The sequence below is a fragment of the Alexandromys fortis genome, unplaced genomic scaffold (assembly GCF_014885135.2).
Source record: "Alexandromys fortis isolate MF-2015 unplaced genomic scaffold, M_Fortis_MF-2015_v1.1 scaffold_6, whole genome shotgun sequence".
In the NCBI taxonomy this organism is placed as follows: domain Eukaryota; kingdom Metazoa; phylum Chordata; class Mammalia; order Rodentia; family Cricetidae; genus Alexandromys; species Alexandromys fortis.
Window position 1 is genome coordinate 8,800,849 of NW_026067902.1, and position 17,696 is coordinate 8,818,544.

Below are 17,696 nucleotides of genomic sequence, written 5' to 3' on the forward strand. Positions count from 1 at the left end.
GGTCCCCATCTTTGTGTTGTCACCTCCAAGAATGGGCGCTGGCCCTGCTGTGGACAGCAGACACACCGGGGCTGAAGACACAGTGCGGTGCTAGTGATCTGACTCGTGCAAGGCCCTGGGTTCAGCTCCCAGTTCCACAAAATACCAAGTCAATGTCAGGTAACGCCACAGAGAAAATAGAAGGTACCTCCTGTTGGCATGCAGTGTTGAGATCGGACCTTGGCAGGTCCAAGGTGTCCCACAGCGAGTGAGAGACAGACACACCATGCAGACAGAACTTCCATGGGGAGTTTGATTGGGAGAAGGGAAGGGAGAAGGGAAAGGAGAGGGGAGAGAGAAAGAGGCAGAGAAAAGAGAAAGGGGAAAAGGAGAAAAATGTAGCCTAAGTTTCACCTTTTAAAGAGACAGGATACTCCCTGTCCTGCATACAGCCTTAAGGCAGGGGTGAGCCTGCAAGGTCCCCAAGTGGGTGGGGCCGGGTGTGCCTGGATGCTAACACCTTTGTAGCATGAATAATAAAAACCCAGAGACAGATATTGGGGTTCAAGCTGATGATCAGAAAAACAAAGCAGCCAGCTGTTGCTTCTACCTCAGACTGAAATGGGCAATCCTGCCTCCATGAATCTTAGACTGAGACCTGTCTCCTCCCATTTTATATTCCTCTCTAGTGCTGGGATTAAAGGTGTGCGCCACCACTCCCTGGCCTGTATGGCTGACTAGTGTGGCTGCTTTGCATTCTGATCTTCAGGCAGGTTTTATTTATTAAAACACAAATGATATACCACCCACCATACACCTCTAAGGTCACAGGTCCAGCATACCAGCAAGAGGAAGCATAACAAGAATGGCAGAAGATGCTCAGCCCTCTTGGTAGAGCTGAGTGTGGCTCTGCAGAACGCCCACCGTATTGAAAAGAAGAAAGAAATGAGAAATGCAAGTCAAAAGGGATCCCTAGACTTGAGCTGGCCGTCAACAGGCTGGGCACGCTAGAATGAGTGGCACAGCTTTAGGTACGGGCGTGGACCTGAGTCTAACTGTGCACTAGGGGGGTCAGGTACAGTTTGTTCTCCATAGCTGTTTGTAGAGATGGGCCAATAGAATGGGAGAAATTCAGGAAGGAGCTGAGCAGCAAATACCACGCTGTCTGCTGTCCGTACACTCACCTACCTGTCCACACTTGCAATTCAAGTAGGGAAGGGTGGACTTCCTCAGCAGCCTGGGCATTCCCTGAGGAGAAAGTCTGCCAGAATCATAGGCAAGGGGCAGAGAGACCCCCACCCCCAAGTCCTCCATGTTGGAGCCAGGCAGCACCAGGACAGGAAAGCAGTTGGGGAAGCAGGCAGGGAGAGCATTGTTCTATACTCAGCCACATACCCTGCCTGGGGTCGGGAAAAATGCCTTCAGTGTAATGGCTGAACCCCAGGCCACCTAGCCAAGTCTGGGGGCATGAGGGACTATTCCCAGGACTGCCTGGGCACAGAAGCCTGCTTTCTTCGGTGTTTCCTGAGTACACCCTTTCTCATCAAGAGCTGCAGGAACCACAAGGCAGGTCCTGAGCCCTGAAACCCTCCCGGGGAATGGCTTGGGAAGAGGGGGTACGCATATGAGACAAGGCAGCTTAGGCAGGAGTCCTGTCGGGTTTCTGAGGAGAGAGGGCCTTTAGCATTTATGACGCAGGGTCCACGCTATGGCATACAGAGGTCAGAGAACAAGCTCCAAGCATCAGCTCGCTCCCTCCACACATGGGCTCGGGTCGCCTGCCAGCATATAATGTGCGCTGTGCCGCTTACAACACCACCACGTCCCCAGCATGAAGGTGACAAGGGAAAGAGGATAGGCCATGAGTCACAACTCTAAGGACAATAACTCAGAGACGTAGGATGCCAGCTATCCAGGCAGGTGAACACCCCCTATTCAGCACTGCCCCTCTGGTTACCATCAGGATGGCTTCCCACCTGTCAAAGGACACTCAAGAGACAGACAAGGCTCAAAACAGATATACCATTTATTTTGGAAACATGCCTTCCAGAATTTACATTTGCTGCCTTATAAAATCAAAGGTTGTGTATTTCTTTGCCAACCCTCAACCCAGCTAAGAAGTGTGAACACCCAAAGTTCTCTCAGGATCCTAGAGGCTGCAAGAGCAACTCTACTTTTTTTTTGTTTTGTTTTTGAGACAATATCTCACTATGTAGCTCTGGCTGCCCTGGAACTTACTATCTAAACCAGGCTGGCCTTGAACTCACAAAGCTCTGTCTGTCTCTGCCTCCCACATTCTGGGACTAAAAGTGTGCACCACTATGCCAAGCCAAAGGAAACTCATGAATCCCAAAGGGCAAGAGTTTAGTAACAACTGGCCCAGAGTCCTCTGCAGAGCAAACCGCTCTTCCAGACCTGGCTACTAAAGCTGCCTGGATCCCCTGGCAGAGGGAAACCCAGAGAAACACCTGCCAGGAGTGCCTGCCTCCTGGGGAGCTCTACACTAGTCCTTCCCATCCCACGGCTTTACTGGTCACCAGCCCCAGCAGTCACACTGAAGTACTCTTGTAGCTTGAGCAGGGCCCGGAACCGATGAGAAATGGTGTTTTTCTCAGCCTTTGGCATCTCTGCATACCTAAGAGGCAAAGAGAAGTAGCTCAGAAAAGAGGGAACCCAGAGACCAGGAGGATGGGCAGCCCACTGTCATCCTGGAGCCCACAGTCCAGTGATTCTGTTAGGGTGGAGAGGTCTCTGTAGGTAAAAATATCGAGGACCTGTGCAAATGCAAGGGGCAGACAGGCCCTAGTACTCCATGTTTGGGCCTAAGCAAATGACATTCCACCCCGAGAAAGCCAGAAAAATCAGGCAATGGGCCACCAGCTCCTCAGCCCGTTATACCAGACAGTTTTAAATTCTTCTGTAAGGTAGAAACCCACAGGAATGGGCTTGGAGAGAAGCTGAATCTGCCCTAATGGTCCCTAAATTCTTAAGGAAAGCTGGGGGACAGGAATGAGGTAGGTGTTTGATAGGAAGCAATGGAGCCTGTCAGGTCAAACAGTACTGTGGGTTGGGGGGTCAGGCAGCTGGCCGGGCCAGTTTTGTCCATGTGAGGACACTACTAAAGAGGTGAGAGGTCACCCCCCCCACCCCCGCCTTTAGGCTTCAGAACTAGCTACATGTGGCCAAGTCAATTACAACTGAATGAAAATGGGGCTGGAGAGGTGGCTCAGTTCCCGGAATCTGACGGCCCTTCTGACCTCTGGCCATAAATTCATCTGGTGCACAGTGGTGCAAACAGGCAAAACACCTATTAACATAAAATAAATAAACAGAATAAAAGTAAACCTAGTTCCTCATCTAGCTAAATTCCAAAGGCTCTATGACCACCCAAGCAGACAACCGTGGACGGGCTGACTAGGGCTGCTTCGTGAGGTGCCAGGTGGGGGAGTTACAGTCTGGAAAGCCTGGTCCAGTAATGGCCCATACGCATATGTACAAATGAGAGGCCGCTGTTACTGTGAAGTGCTAAGCATGGGCGCTGCTGCAAGGGTTTCAGATGATGAGCAGGCGCTACTAAAGAATGCATTTCCCCAGCCAGATGGAGCTAGTATCATCCCACAAAACCACAAGGTTTATGCACCTTAATCAGCAGGGCCAGAGGATAAGAGTCACCTGACCTAAAATGGCCAAGTGACTTGAGAGCGGAACCTAGGAAACCTGTGTTGCCCTACCATGGACTAGATCACCTGGATTCCTTGAGTCCATCCCAGCAGAAATGGCTTCAGCTGGAACAAAGCTTGCCTTGCCCACATCCGCATGACTGTGCACCTGCAAAGGGCCCACCCAAGCCCATGCACCAGGGAAGAAATGTGGGTTCCTTACGTTTGCTCGTATCCATCGGGCTGAAAGCAGGGATCCCAGCCAAAGTCCCGGGAGCCTCGCGGCATCACGATCCGGCCCTGTAATAGGGAGGGCAGGTGTGTAACTGGAGACGTACTGAACCAGAGTGGGTTTGTTTAGTTTGCAAATCTGACTAAACCTGAATTACTCAAAATGTCTAATAGTTCAAAGGATCCGCAGTACCGATAAATGTCTGTTAGGCACCTCAGCAAGGTGCAGAACAGTAGCGGGCTGTGAGGGCATGCCTGCAATGAGAACACAAGGAGCTGAGGCAGGAGGACTGCTGAGTCCCCAGGCCAGTCAGGGCTACAAAGTAAGATCTGTCTTCAAAACATCAGGAGGCGAGGAAGACAGCTCAGCTGGTGATTCTCTTGTCTTATAACGAGGACCTGAGTTCAACTCCCAGAACCCACAACAAAAAACTTTAAAGAAGCCAAGTACAGTGGTGTATATAGTGCCTGCAATCCCAGGGCAAGGGAAACAACCTAGTCTATTTAGCAAGTTTCAGGCCAGTGGAGACTGTGTAAAAAAACAAGATGAGCCAGGCATGGTGGTGCACACCTTTTAGTCCAGCACTTAGGAGGCAGAGGCAGGCGGATTTCTGTATTTCTGTGAGTTCAAGGCCAGCCTGGTTTACAGAGTGAGTTCCAGGACAGCCAGGACTACACAAAGAAAGCCTGTCTTGAACCTCCCCCCCAAAAAAACCCAAGATGAACTCAGTAGGCAGATGCTCTGAGTTCGAGGTTAGCCCTCACACGTTCAAGGCCATCCTCAGCTAGAAGATTGAGAAGGGTCTGAACTCTGACAAGTACTCACACCTGTCATAGAGCAAGGTGGTGGTAGCAAAACAGAAGAAACAAGACTTCAAGGCCACCAGGGCACAAAGGCACAAACCTTTAACCCCAACCTTCTAAAAGGCAGGCGCAGGCGGGTCATTGCATTCAAGGCCAGCCAAGCACATAGTGAAACCGTTGAAAGAAAGAAGGGGAAGGGCACACAAATTCAAACAAAGAAATGTCACAAAGATGACAACCAGTGTCGTGTCCAGTGTTATGAAATGCCACGTTATCGAGTAATGAGTCTGATCTGGATTAGGGATGAAGCTCAAGGGGAGAGCTGGGCCAGTACAAGATCCGGTCAGTAACACCACCACTACGGACAAAGCAAGACAAACTGAAAGAGGTGTAATTACAGAAAGGCTCCTAGAATTGCGGTCCCAGGCTGAGGCAGAGCACTCCAAGTTCAAAGCAAATCTGTTGTTTGTGACCAGCACAAGCAACAGCAAGACCCTGTTTCGAAAGAAAATCCAACAAAAAGGACTGGGAATATAGCCCAATGGGGGAGTGCATGCAGAGGATCTGGTGTGGCGGGGAGAGAAGAAGGCACAGACAGTGGCAAGTGTGGCTATAAATGATAGCGATTAAGCACATAAGTTGGACAGTGCCAAAGTTGAAATCATGCTTTTGCCTGTGGGGAGCTATGTGGCCAAAGCCAGTGACCGAGGCACTCTGAACTTCAATACTGCCTGAGGCCAACATTCTTAGCCTGAGCCAGAACAAACCCAGACTTCTCCTCCTACAGTGGATGCTGTAAGGCCAACAGCTACTCCCTGGACAATGTGTGACTAGCACACCAAGGACAATGAGTACACAGGGAGACAGAACAAGGATGAGAAACAAGACCACCTCAAGGAGCGTGGGAGCTGACAGATGGCAAAGTGCACGGGCAGCCAAAGCTGACGGGAAATCCAGAGGGACTGCGGTACCAGCCAGTCTAAGGCAGCTGCTATTAGTCAGTGCAGGAAGTGGCTAACTGGAGCCTTCTGGGAAAGCCACAGGTGGCAGCACTAATTATTAACTCTAACTGGGCTGGGACAGCAGCCCCGACCATGTACTGCATGTTTAACCTAAAGGGCTGAAACAGGATCTTGACTCCTCTGCACCCCTGGGTCCCAACAGCATCATTCACAAGATCCAAGAGGAGCAACCTGAGGTTGTCAACAAAGAAGCCAATGGAGACCACAGGAGGGGCACATGTACCCTAGCTCCTGGGAAGTGGAGACAAGAGGACCAGAACTTCAAGGATATCCTCAGCTATACAGTAAGTAGGGGCCAGCCTGGGGATACAGAAGACCCTGACTTGAAACCAAAAGAAAACAAGAAAGAAAGGAGCCGGGCATGGTGGCGCACGCCTTTAATACCAGCACTCGGGAGGCAGAGGCAGGCGGATCTCTGTGAGTTCGAGATCAGCCTGGTCTGCAAGAGCTAGTTCCAGGACAGGCTCCAAAGCCACAGAGAAACCCTGTCTCGGAAAACCCAAAAAAAATTTAAAAAAAAAAGAAAGAAAGGGATAACATGGTGTACATAAACAACAAACGCTCAGCCTAAAAGCTCTGAGAGCTCTGTGTGCTACAGCATGGGCAAAACTTGAGAATACCATGAGCTAAACCAGCTAAGTGAGCTAAACCAGGCACAAAAACAGGTCAGCCAGAGCTTCTTAGTGAGACCTTGTCCCCAAAATAAACACAAACAAAAGAAGCAAGGGGGGGGGGGGTGTGTGTGACGGACGACCATGACGACAGATGGACAGGTGAACAGTGGCGCACACCTCTAATCCCAGCACTTGGCAAGCAGAAGCAGGTGGATCTCTGTGAGCTTAAGACCAGCCTGGTCTGCAGAGTGAGTTCAGGACAGCTACAGCTACACAAAGAATCCCTGTTTTAAAAAAAAATCAAAAAAATACTGGCCACTCTTGCAGAGAACCAAGGTTCAATTTCCAGCATCCATACGGCAGTCACAACCCTCTGTAACTGCAGTTCCAGGGCAGCCAATGCTCTCCCTGGCTTTGATGGTCACATTACATGTTGTGGACAAATAGACATGCAGGCAAAATATCCATACACATAAAATAAACTTAAAAAACAGTAGTAGAGTAGTCAAACTCTTAGACGTGTTAAGGAAAATGGTGGCTGCTAGGAGCTAGGTGAAGAAAGAAAGGGGGCTTGCTCAATGTGTAATTTCAAACTTATAAGATGAAAACATTCTGTAGTCCGGGTAAATACAAATACACTTAACACTTAGTACCCTGAACAGTTAAAATGTGTCTGTAGGGCTGGAGAAATGACTCAGTGGTTAAGAGCACTTACTGCTCTTTCAAAGACAGGGGTTCAGTTCCTAGCACCCACATCTGATCATCTGATGGCTCACATCATCTGTACCTCCAGCTCGGGGGATCTGCTGCCTTCAGCTTCCTTGGGCACCTGTGCTCGTGTGCACATATCCACGTGCACACACACAAACCTACACACAATTAAAAAAAAAGATTTGGGTTGTGTCTGGAATTTGCTTTTGTTTTACTACTATCCAAAATATTTAACCAAACAAAATGAAACAAACATCTATGTACAGTCCAACTGGGGAACTACGGATAGGACAGACGGACATGCTGGAAGAAAGACTGGGCACTGGCCGGAGCAGCTCTAATGGTGGTCTGGTGGACGTGCAGAAAAGCAACTCAAAAAGCTCAGAAAAGTCAGCCTCAGGTCTGACAAGCAACCTCAGGGGGTCCTGAATGGGCACTGGCAGAAAAATGAACTTAGGAACTGAATTTCTGGGCTGGAGAAGTAGCCCCGTGGTAGAACACTTATACAGCACATAAAAGCTCCGACTTCCACCCGAACACCACAGAACAAGATTAAAATTTTATGTGAGGGGGCTGGAGAGATGGCTCAGAGGTTAAGAGCATTGCCTGCTCTACCAAAGGTCCTGAGTTCAATTCCCAGCAACCACATGGTGGCTCACAGCCATCTGTAATGGGGTCTGGTGCCCTCTCCTGGCCTGCAGGCATAGACACAGACAGAATATTGTATACATAATAAATAAATAAATATTTAAAAAAAAATTTTTTTATGTGAATGAGAAAATTCAGACAATCAAGAGAGGCTGTAGGCCAGGTGTGGTGGCACACGCCTACTTGGGGGCAGAGGTGGATCTCTGTGAATTTTGAGGCCAGTCTAATCTACATAGTGAGTTCCAGGATATTAACAGCTACATAATAAAGACCTTGTCTCAAAGAGAAGAAAAAAAAAAAAAAAAAAAAAAACAGGGCTGCAGGAGCGCTGCAGAATGGGCATAACGACACAAGACCACTTGCAGGTAGAGGCCACAGGATCTAAAGTTCAAGCTCCATCTTGGCCACATGGCAAGTTCAAGGCCAACCTGGGATAAATGAAAGACTATCCCAATCTCAAAAACCTGAGTCGGGAGGAGACTCTGGTCCTGGCAGAGGAATAAGGCCATCTCAGCATGCTGACCTGTAGCTTTGGCTTTGAGGTGTTTGTGCACCTGCATTTTACCTGGACCTACTCTGGCAAGATCTGAGTGCATAAGGCTAGCAGTCAACTAGGTTTGGGGACTGACATTTTTCTCATTGTAGTGTCCAGGTTTGTCTCACAGCAAGCACAGTGCCCAAAAGCCCCTGCTAAGTCTAGTATCTTCTTGTTTTGTTCCTGCAGAGTCCTCTGATGACCTGCAGGACTGCTCAGGTGGGTATGCAGCGCGGTCTGGCCCCTGAACAGGAGGACTGGCTGCTCAGGTGGGTACGCACCGCGGTCTGGCCCCTGAACAGGAGGACTGGCTGGCTTGGGTCCCCAGTGCTGAGGGCAAATGTACAAAGTGCATAGGCTGATTTGTCCTCAAAGCCGGCCAGGAGCTGGTGGAGACCTGCAGGCAGAGTTAGAGAGGGTCAGTGAGTCCATGCTGTCCAGTACCCACCCTTACTCCAGAAACCCAAGGGTGTGCAAGAACTCTCCAAATTGGACTGTGTTGGGGTGGGAGGCTGCGAGGGCTGCACTCTAATCCTCAAGAAGGAGCTGAAGCCCCTCTTCAGGCTCTGACATAAACTAAAACAAGGTTCTTGTTGAGATTAAAGTCTCAAGTAGAACACCCGGCTTGGCCTTGAACTCACTTTGTAACCCAGGCTGTACTGGAACGCTAGATTGCAGGCACGCATCACCACCCGTGGTTTATGTGGCACTAGGAACTGAATCCAGAACTTCATGTATGCTAGGCAAGCATTCTGCCAACTGCAATACATTCCCAGCCTTTGCTGTTGTTGAGACCAGGATCCCAGGTAGTCCAGGCTAGCCTTTACTTACTATATAGCTGAGGATGAACTTCTTCTGATCCTTCTGCTTACAGCTCTCAGGATTATAGGCTTAGACTACCATACCCAGCTTTGTTTTTGTTTTTAAAACAGAATCTTGCTATATAGTCCAGGCTGAACTCCAGAGCCTCCCTAGTGCTGGGTCACATGCATGTGACTCCATGCATGGCTGACACAAGGTTGCTCCAAAAAGTAAAATGGGCTGTGTTTTTAAGATTTGTTTTACATTTAGAAGTGTTTTGGTCACATGCATGTGCATCAGTGCCCACAGAGGCCAGAGGATGCCAGATCCTCTGGAACTAAAGTGATGGACAGCTGTAAGCAGCCTTGTAGGTGCTGGAAACCAAACCTGGGTTCTCTGCAAGAGCAACAAGTATACTTAACTGCTGAGCCAACTCTCCAGCCCATGATTTTTCATGTCATTGGTCATAGTTAAAGTCTATGTAGAAATTATGACAGAACTAATTTATCTTTTAAGTTCAGCGATTGTGTTGGGTTGCTTAGGCACTTCTTTGAAGCCTTCACCTATTTATGGTGGGTTATGCTTAATTGTTAGTGGGTGCTCAGGTTGTTTAGCGGTGTTGGGGTTTGGGGGTTCATTTTTAGGTTTGATAGTGTTTTTAATTTATCTGGGAGGTATGTTGGTTGTATTTGGTTATACTACTGCTATGTCTGTGGAAGATTATCCTGAGGCATGAGTGTCTAGTTGACTGACAATTGGGATTCTAGTAATAAGCATTTTTATGGAGGTAGGTATGTTGTTTGTAACTAATTATTATGAGGGTATAGATGTGATGTTAGAATTCAATAGTATAGGGGGATGGGCAATTTGTGATGGTGATGGGCTGGGATTTTTTTCTTTTGAGACAGGGTTTTATGTGTGACCCAGGCTGATCTTGAACTCTGGATCTTTCTGCCTCAGCCTCCTAAGGGCTGGGATTATAGAAATGCACCACTATGCTTGGTTTAAAATGCTTTAAAAAAAATCTAAAGAGGGTAAGGTGGTGGGTGGTAGTGCTCGCCTTTAACTCCAGCACTTGGGAGGCAGAGGCAGAGGGATCTCTGTGAGTTCAAGGCCAGCCTGGTCTACAGATCAAGTTCTAGGTCAGACAGGGCTACATAGAAAAACCCTGTCTCAAGAAACAAACAAACAAAACTACAAATAAACCCAAAAACCTAAAGAGGGATTTGGGGATACACTCACAAGTAAAAAGATAAGATTCTTGGCCTAGAAAAGGTAGCTCCCTCCCTGAGGACCAGGCTAGGCCATGGCTGAAGCGAAGAACCACAGTCATTAAGGTCAAGTCCCTTGATAACCAGAATCATCTATGGCTCCTTTGTCCCTCAAATTCAAAGCTTTTATCACCTGTCCCCAACTGTCCACCACAGTGCTTTCCGGAGTAAAGAGTGAACTCTAAGCTACCAGTGTGCAAACAGAGAAGATAATGGAGGTCAATGGCAGGGGCTAGAGCAGCGGTTACTAGGTGGGAACTACTCCCCAACTCAGTGCAAAAGACCCATGGGAAGAACCACAGGGACGCATACCTTCAGGCTTTAGCTTCTCGAGGAACCATTTTCTGCAAAAGAAAGAAAGGAGAGTCAGTACCATGGGTAAGAGCGACTGATCTTCCTGTCGCCTACTCCATAGGACTAGAGCTCCCAAAGGCAAGAGAAATGAAAAAGAATGTCTCAAGCCAAAGGTATAGCTCAGCAGCAAAGGAAAGAGAAGAGGGGGAAGAGTGGGAGCTAAAGGGAGAGTAAACAGAGGCAGAAGGAAAGGAAAGAGAAAGAGAGATGGTCGGAGAGATAGCTCAGTCGTTAAGAGCACTGGATGCTCTTCCAGAGGTCCTGAGTTCAATTCCCAGCACCCACATGGTGACTCACAATCTTCCATCTCATCTATAATGAGACCTGGTGCTCTCTTCTGGCCACTGTATACATAATAAATAAATCTTTAAAAGAGAGAGAAATATGAGTCTAATAAGAAAAAACGGAGACCAAACAGGTACAGACAGAAGGCTCAATATACAAAGGAAAGCAAGGACCTCAGAGGGGACTAGGGAAAGACCCAGGCTGAAACAGGAAAACCACAAGTTCTGAGCAAGCTTAGGCTACATAGCAAGTTCCAGGGCAGCCTGGGCTAGAGAGAGGCATACTCTCAAGAAAACAAACCAAGCAAGCACATGATAACATTTCATATTCCCAAAACTGCAAACTATTAAAGTCACAACGGTGCCGGTGAGGCTGTGGAGCAGTGCAGGCTGCAGGTTAAAGGTGTGTCCTGCTTTGACAAAACAGAGCAATCTCTTTTTATTGTCTTCTTTTTTGAGACAGGTGCCATATCATCTCAGAAATGAGCAGACACCACTTTTCAATCTCAAAGAACCACACTCTCATAATGAAAGAAAACTGTATCTCTCTGGTTGCTTGGCTGATTTATGACAGGATCTCATGTAGCTAGACTGGCCTAGAACTCCCTATGTAGCCCAGGACGACCCAGAACTTTTGACCCTTCTGTCTCCATCTTGCAGGTGCATGCCCTACCATGCCTGCTCACCTAGTAGACGCAGGTAGGAGTTAAACTCGGGGCTTTATGGCGCAATAAAGGCAAGCACTCTAACAAGGGTGTTACATCCTCACCCACCTGTTATTCTTTTGTTATTATTATTTTATGTATGTCTATGTTTTGCATACATATATGTGTATGCACCACATATGTGCCTGCTGCCTGCAGAGGGCAGAAGAGGGGGTCAGGCCACCTGGAAAGGTAGCTACAGATGGTTGTGAGCTGCCATGTGAGTGATGGAAACTGAACCCAGGTGCTCTTCAAGAGCAGCCAGAGCTCCTAACAGCTAATCCATCTCTCTAGCCCCTCTTTTTAAAGACTTATTTATGTGTGTGCACACACATCTAAGTGAATGTATGTGCATATGTATATACAGGTACCTGTAGAGGCCAGAAGAGGGTGTTGGATCCCTTGGAGCTAGAGTTACAGGAGTTTGTGAACTGAATGTGGATGCTGGAATCTAAACTCCCGTTCTCATGAGTGAGCAACAAGCACACTTAAGGGTTGAGTCCCCTCTCCAGTCCTCTATATTCTTTGAGACAGGGTCTCACTGCATAGCTCTAGCTGGCTTGGAACTCACTATGTGGACCAGGCTGGCTTCAAACTCAGCTGCCTGCCTCTGCCTCCTAGGTTCTGGGATTAAAGGCATGCACCATCACACCCAAATCTTCTTTTCTTAGAATATGATATATCTAATTGTGTATGTGCATGTATATTGCATGTGTGGTGTGTGCATGTGAGTGCGGGTACCCACAAAATCAGGTTCCATGAAGCTGAAGTTATAGGCAGTTGTAAGCTACCTGATTTAGGTGCTGAGAATCAAAACTGGGCCCAGTGGAAAAGTAGCGAGCACTCTTCACTACTAAGTCACTTCTCCAGCCCTACAGTCTTACTCCTTTCTTAGCGTTGATGGCAAGATAGTAAAAGACCCATAACATCAGGTAACTAATCACCTTACTATTCTAGCGCTTTTGTGGATTGATGGGGCCCTGCAGGGCAGAGGTGTAGTAAGAGTACTCACATGTAGGGGCCAGGGAGCCCCCCGAGGGCATTGAAGCACAGACAGGTATCCTCCACCAGTACAGGACCCTGCACCTGTAACACAAAGACACACAGCCTGAGATTTCTACCAGAGGTAGGCTTCATTCCCGACCCTGGGTCTACTCAGGCTGGGGCCTAGCCCACAACTAGGTGAGGGTGAGCTCTGCAGGTGCAGGTTCATCAGGAGCCATGCAACTCAGCTCTATGTCTTCGATTAAGCAATCAGAGCAATGAAATGCTGGGAATCTGCTGGAAGCCCAATTCTCTAATGGGCTCCTCCTCACAGGGGTGGGGAGGGGTGGGTATGTGTAGGGAAGATGTCTGGCTGGAATGTATGGAACTAAGAACCAGAAAGGCGAGAGCTGGAACACAAGAGGCAGTGTCCCAACTATTTATTCTCTGCCTGCCCCCAGGAGGCACAGACCCCAGGAGCCCACCAGAAGACTGAACGGGAGACCACGATGGTTAAGTACCTGGCGAGCGGCCTCTCGACACTTCTGTATGGAAATTTCATCCGGCTCTCCCTGGTACTCAGGCACTTATCGGGGAAACAGACACACAGATGTATAGTCAGGACACAGGAAGGCAGTTAAATCAAACCACTTTTAAAAATGAAGCAAAACAGAAACATACGGTCAATTTTCTGTGCCACCAAAGTGCACGGAAACTTATCTCCTAGAATCTGAATGACCTGTTCCAAAATGAAAGAACATTTGTCATGCCATTTGCTAGTAACTCCCCTCCAGTTCCCTGTGACTATGTGAGGTGCTGTCCACCTTTCTCATTGGCTAATGTTCCCATCAGTCCCCTAAAGCTTATCCAATTGGGCCCATAAACCTCATCCCAACTTTCAGAGACTCACTAAATTAGCATCCTTTTTCTTCTACTTTGTTGTTGCTATTTGATTGCAGGGCTTGCTTTTATTTGTCTATTTATCTATTGATTTATGTCCAGTGGCGTTTTGCCATGGGCCAGGTCCCCTGGAACTGGAATTACAGTTGTGAGCTGCCATGTGGGTGCTAGGAATCGACCCAGGTTCTCTGGAAAAGCAGTCACGCTCTTACCATTGAGCCACCTCTCCAGCGTCCCCATTTTTGTCTTTTACCTCCCCCACCCTTCCATCTGGAACGCTCTTTTCCCTTCAGAACTCTAAAAAGGCATTCTCCTAGGCTCGGAATTCTCTATCAAGAGTTAGCCAGAACAACCTTGCAAAGAAAACTGTTTTATATTTTCATTAACCCCTAGTTAACTTTCACCTTTTCAATTTAGAATACCAAGCCAGGCCGGGCGGTGGGGGCGCACGCCTTTAATCCCAGCATTTAGGAGGCAGAGGCAGTCGGGGAGACTTGCTTATGCTTGTACAAGTCCCCTCATTCAACTCATAAGCAAGTGCTCCACTACCCGCTAGCCTCAGGCCCTGTAATATGGCAAGGCCACGTGCTCAGTCAGTGGATTGCGGTTCAGCACCGACTGTTCTTCGACTCCATTCAGATGGCACCGCCTGTCTACCTGACTGACCTGGCTTTAGGATCCCAAAATTTAATCAGAATGGCTCTGGCTCTTTCAGAGACCACCCTGGTCCTGTACAGAAATGGCAGTCCTCCCTATTTTCAAATGGTGAGGGTCCTCCTGCTGTATCAATTGGTCAGCCTCTGAGTCCCCATAGTGACTTAGCAATGCTGACTGAGGAGGGCAAACTCAACTGTGGCTAGAGCTGACACCTGTCAGAGCGTCACTATCTCCTCTCACAGATGGGGAAAAATAAGAAAGACTAACTGGGCTAGGAAAGCGCATCCATACCAGGCGGTGGTGGCGCACACCTTTAATCCCAGCACTTGGGAGGCAGAGGCAGGGGGATCTCTGTGTGACTTTGAGGCCAACCTGGTCTACATAGGACAGCCAGCTCTACATATGTACGTACCAAGGCCCTCTCTCAAAACAAAACAAAAAAGGAAATTATCTGACCTATCTTCACTTCAGAAACAGTCCTACCACATACAGCAGAGCAGAAACAACGCACAAGGAAATGCCCAATCTGGACAGACCTGCTGAGTTTGCCCAGTCTGTTAGCGCTGGGCCACACCCTTTCTGATCAGTTCTACAGGCGTGCATCATCAAATCTACGTAGAAAACAGCTTCCTTGGGCTAGGCGTGTAGTTCAGAAGTAGGGCAGTGACACCAAGCCTGTAAGTCCTGGGTTAGATCCACGGCACCTACTGTCTTTGGGTCTTCATTCTAAAAGCTGTAGCATGTAAAGCTTTGGCAGACTTGTGTTTTTCTTCCGTTAACCTGGCTGCTGTTATACTGTGGCCAGCCAGGAATCCTATGAAGCATGGCACACTTCAGATATGGGAAGTGCCTAAGGGTAGATGAACCATAGTGGGGTGTGAACTACGCCGTCTGGATCAACCCCACACACTTCTGTTTGCCGTTACTTTGGAGGCGCAGAGGTGTCAGAACTTAGGGGGTGATCTTTGCCACAGATGCCACTACTTCAGCTCCCACAGTCCCACATACAAAAACGGGTGTGGTGGGCCATGCATGTAGACCTAGAACTTGGGAAACTGAAGGGTCAAAAGAACAAGGTCTATACACGACACCAAATAATAAGAAAAGAAAACTAAAATCGGGCTGGAGAGATGGCTCAGAGTTTAAAGGCACTGGCTGCTCTTCCAGAAGTCTTGAGTTCAATTCCTAGCAACCACGTGGTGGCTCACAACTATCTATGATGCGATCTGGTGCCTTCTTAGGGTATGGAGGCACACATGCAGACAGAGCACTGTACACATAATAAATAAATACTTATATACTCTCACACCTCAGGGCGCCGCACTCCACGGAGATCTCTCTCCAAGCCCAGCCCTTCCACACAGGGACTATCCAAGCTCCGCGAGGGTCCAACTCCCGGGGTTCCTCGCACCTTCTCCCATGCTTCCCACCCGCCTTCTAGAGGGTCCCCAAACCCTACGACACCTCCTCCAGCTTCTTTGCGTTTCCCGTCACAAACACGATCTTCTTGCCCACCAAAGACGAGGCCATTGCAGGGACTGCTTACGGCCGAGTATGCCCGGAAGCTCTTTGAGGGGAACCGTAAGACACTTCCGTCTGGAGGCGGAAGTAGATAGCCCCAATTTCCGGCCCTACCCGAACCCTAAAGCATGCCCCAGGCTGTGGCTACCTGCAACAGCGAGGTTGCAGCCGGGGCAGATGAGTTTCCCCGCAGCGAGTGCTGCGTGGGGCGCTGGGGACGCGCTGCGGGCGGGAGAGGCCATTCAGCGCCGGGGTCCTCTGCCACGCACCCCTGTGGGCTTGGACAAAGGAGGGAGCCGAGAAGCCGCGCCTGTGTCCTGGGCGGCGGAGAACGCCGCCCCTCGGAACCCCAACTCTGGCATGGGAAACTATTTTCTGAACAAGGGCTCCCAGCCTGGGTTTCTGTCCTAACCTTGTCTCAGCCCCACACCTCGCCGGCTAGATCCATCTACTTCACTGCGAACCTAAACAGCGTAACCACATTTGCCCATCTCTTAGGCTGGGGAGCTAGTGTTTCTCTTTTTCTTTTCTCTTGCCCCGCTTATCAGACCCCATCCCTTCCTCAGGGACATTACATTCAGCCCTGTCTCTGCATTTGTGAACACAGCAAAGATTAGAATGCCCCTGTTAGCCCTCCCATGTGTGTGCGTGAGCCCGCTGAAGCCACAAGAGGGCGTCACGTCCCCTAGAACTGGAGTTACAAGTGGTTTTTGAGCTGCCTGATGTGGATGCTGGGAACCAAAGCTAGGTTCTCTGCAAGTTGTAAACTCAGGCTGGTGAGATGGCTCAGTGGGTGAGAACACTGACTGCTCTTCCAGAGTTCTGTTCCCAGCACTCAAATGACGGCTTACAAATGTGTGTAACCCCAGTTCCAGGGGGTCCATTGCCCTCCTTTGGCCTCTGAAGACACCAGGTACACATATTGTGCACATACATGCGCAGGCAAACACTCATACTCATAAAATTAAAACAAATCTTTTAAAAAAGAAGTTCAGGATGCTAGCTAGACAGAGGGGTGCACACTTGTAATCCCAGCACTCAGTCTTAAACAGGAAGATCATGAGTTCAAAGCTAGCCTGGGCTATATATTGTGTCAAGGCTGTAGCTCAATGGTAGAACATTTGTATAGCATGGCCAAGGTCCTGGGTTTGGACCCTAGATGCACACACACAAACAATGGAATCCTAATCAGGCCTGGTTGTTTAGCTTAGTATTATTGATCTCTTATAGTCTTGGGTATTTGTGTGTTGTTATAAATGCAACTTGGGGGCTTATGGAACTTCGGAAACCCTGTACCTCTGAACCACATGCCCAGTCCACTACTGATTTTTTCAAACTCTAGAACTGTCCTCACAGGATAGCCACTGATATGGTCTCCAAAAAGCTTTATTTTGTGACCTTAATATTGTGTGTTGCACAGCGCAGTGGCTTTGCTGTATACTGTCTTTGGAGACAGGTCATAAAGTTTCCTCTTCATCGCCCCTCCCATGGTGTTTTTTTGTTTGTTTGATTTTAGGATTGGAGCTGACTGGGAAAGGCTGGGTTAAGTACGGGGCTCTTCTATGTGACACTTAACTTTATAACTCCATGAAGTCAAAGGAAATCCTCAGGAACGTGGAGAAGTAGAGGTTTTAAAAGCTAAGGTGACTTCTTGGATGTTAAATGCCTCAGCTCCAGCCTCTGGCTTGGAGGAGCTTGTCATGAATTTGGATGCAAGCACTGACAGATATCATATAGTATGGTCAGTTAATTCAACGATCCCTAGATACTACATCCCAGGGGGTTTGAGTCCAAAGACTCTGGCAAGGGTGGTGAAGGAATGAAAAAAGGACAGACCACATACACAATGAAGCTGGAACCAGGTGGGGTTCTCTAACTGATAGATACCTCTGCCTGTAGCCTCAGCATTGTTTGACCTTCAAATAGTAACTTTGTATCAGCAATGAGCAGATATCAGGTCATGCTATTACTTTAAATAAGATTTAGAAAATCTAAGTATTTGTTCAGTGGTTATAGA

At 48.5% G+C, this 17,696-nt stretch overlaps 1 protein-coding gene across 1 annotated transcript; it reads right to left on the reverse strand.

The window, feature by feature from the left end:
* Nucleotides 1-1,987: 1,987 nt before the first annotated feature.
* On the reverse strand, nucleotides 1,988-15,768 carry Itpa (inosine triphosphatase). The gene is made up of 8 exons (XM_050134266.1): nucleotides 15,623-15,768; nucleotides 13,283-13,340; nucleotides 13,123-13,187; nucleotides 12,630-12,703; nucleotides 10,588-10,619; nucleotides 8,485-8,600; nucleotides 3,862-3,938; nucleotides 1,988-2,614 (listed from the first exon to the last, which is right to left on the reverse strand). Exons 1-8 carry the CDS (start codon nucleotides 15,686-15,688, stop codon nucleotides 2,506-2,508), a joined length of 597 nt encoding a protein of 198 aa, XP_049990223.1. The 5' UTR covers nucleotides 15,689-15,768; the 3' UTR covers nucleotides 1,988-2,505.
* Nucleotides 15,769-17,696: the final 1,928 nt, after the last annotated feature.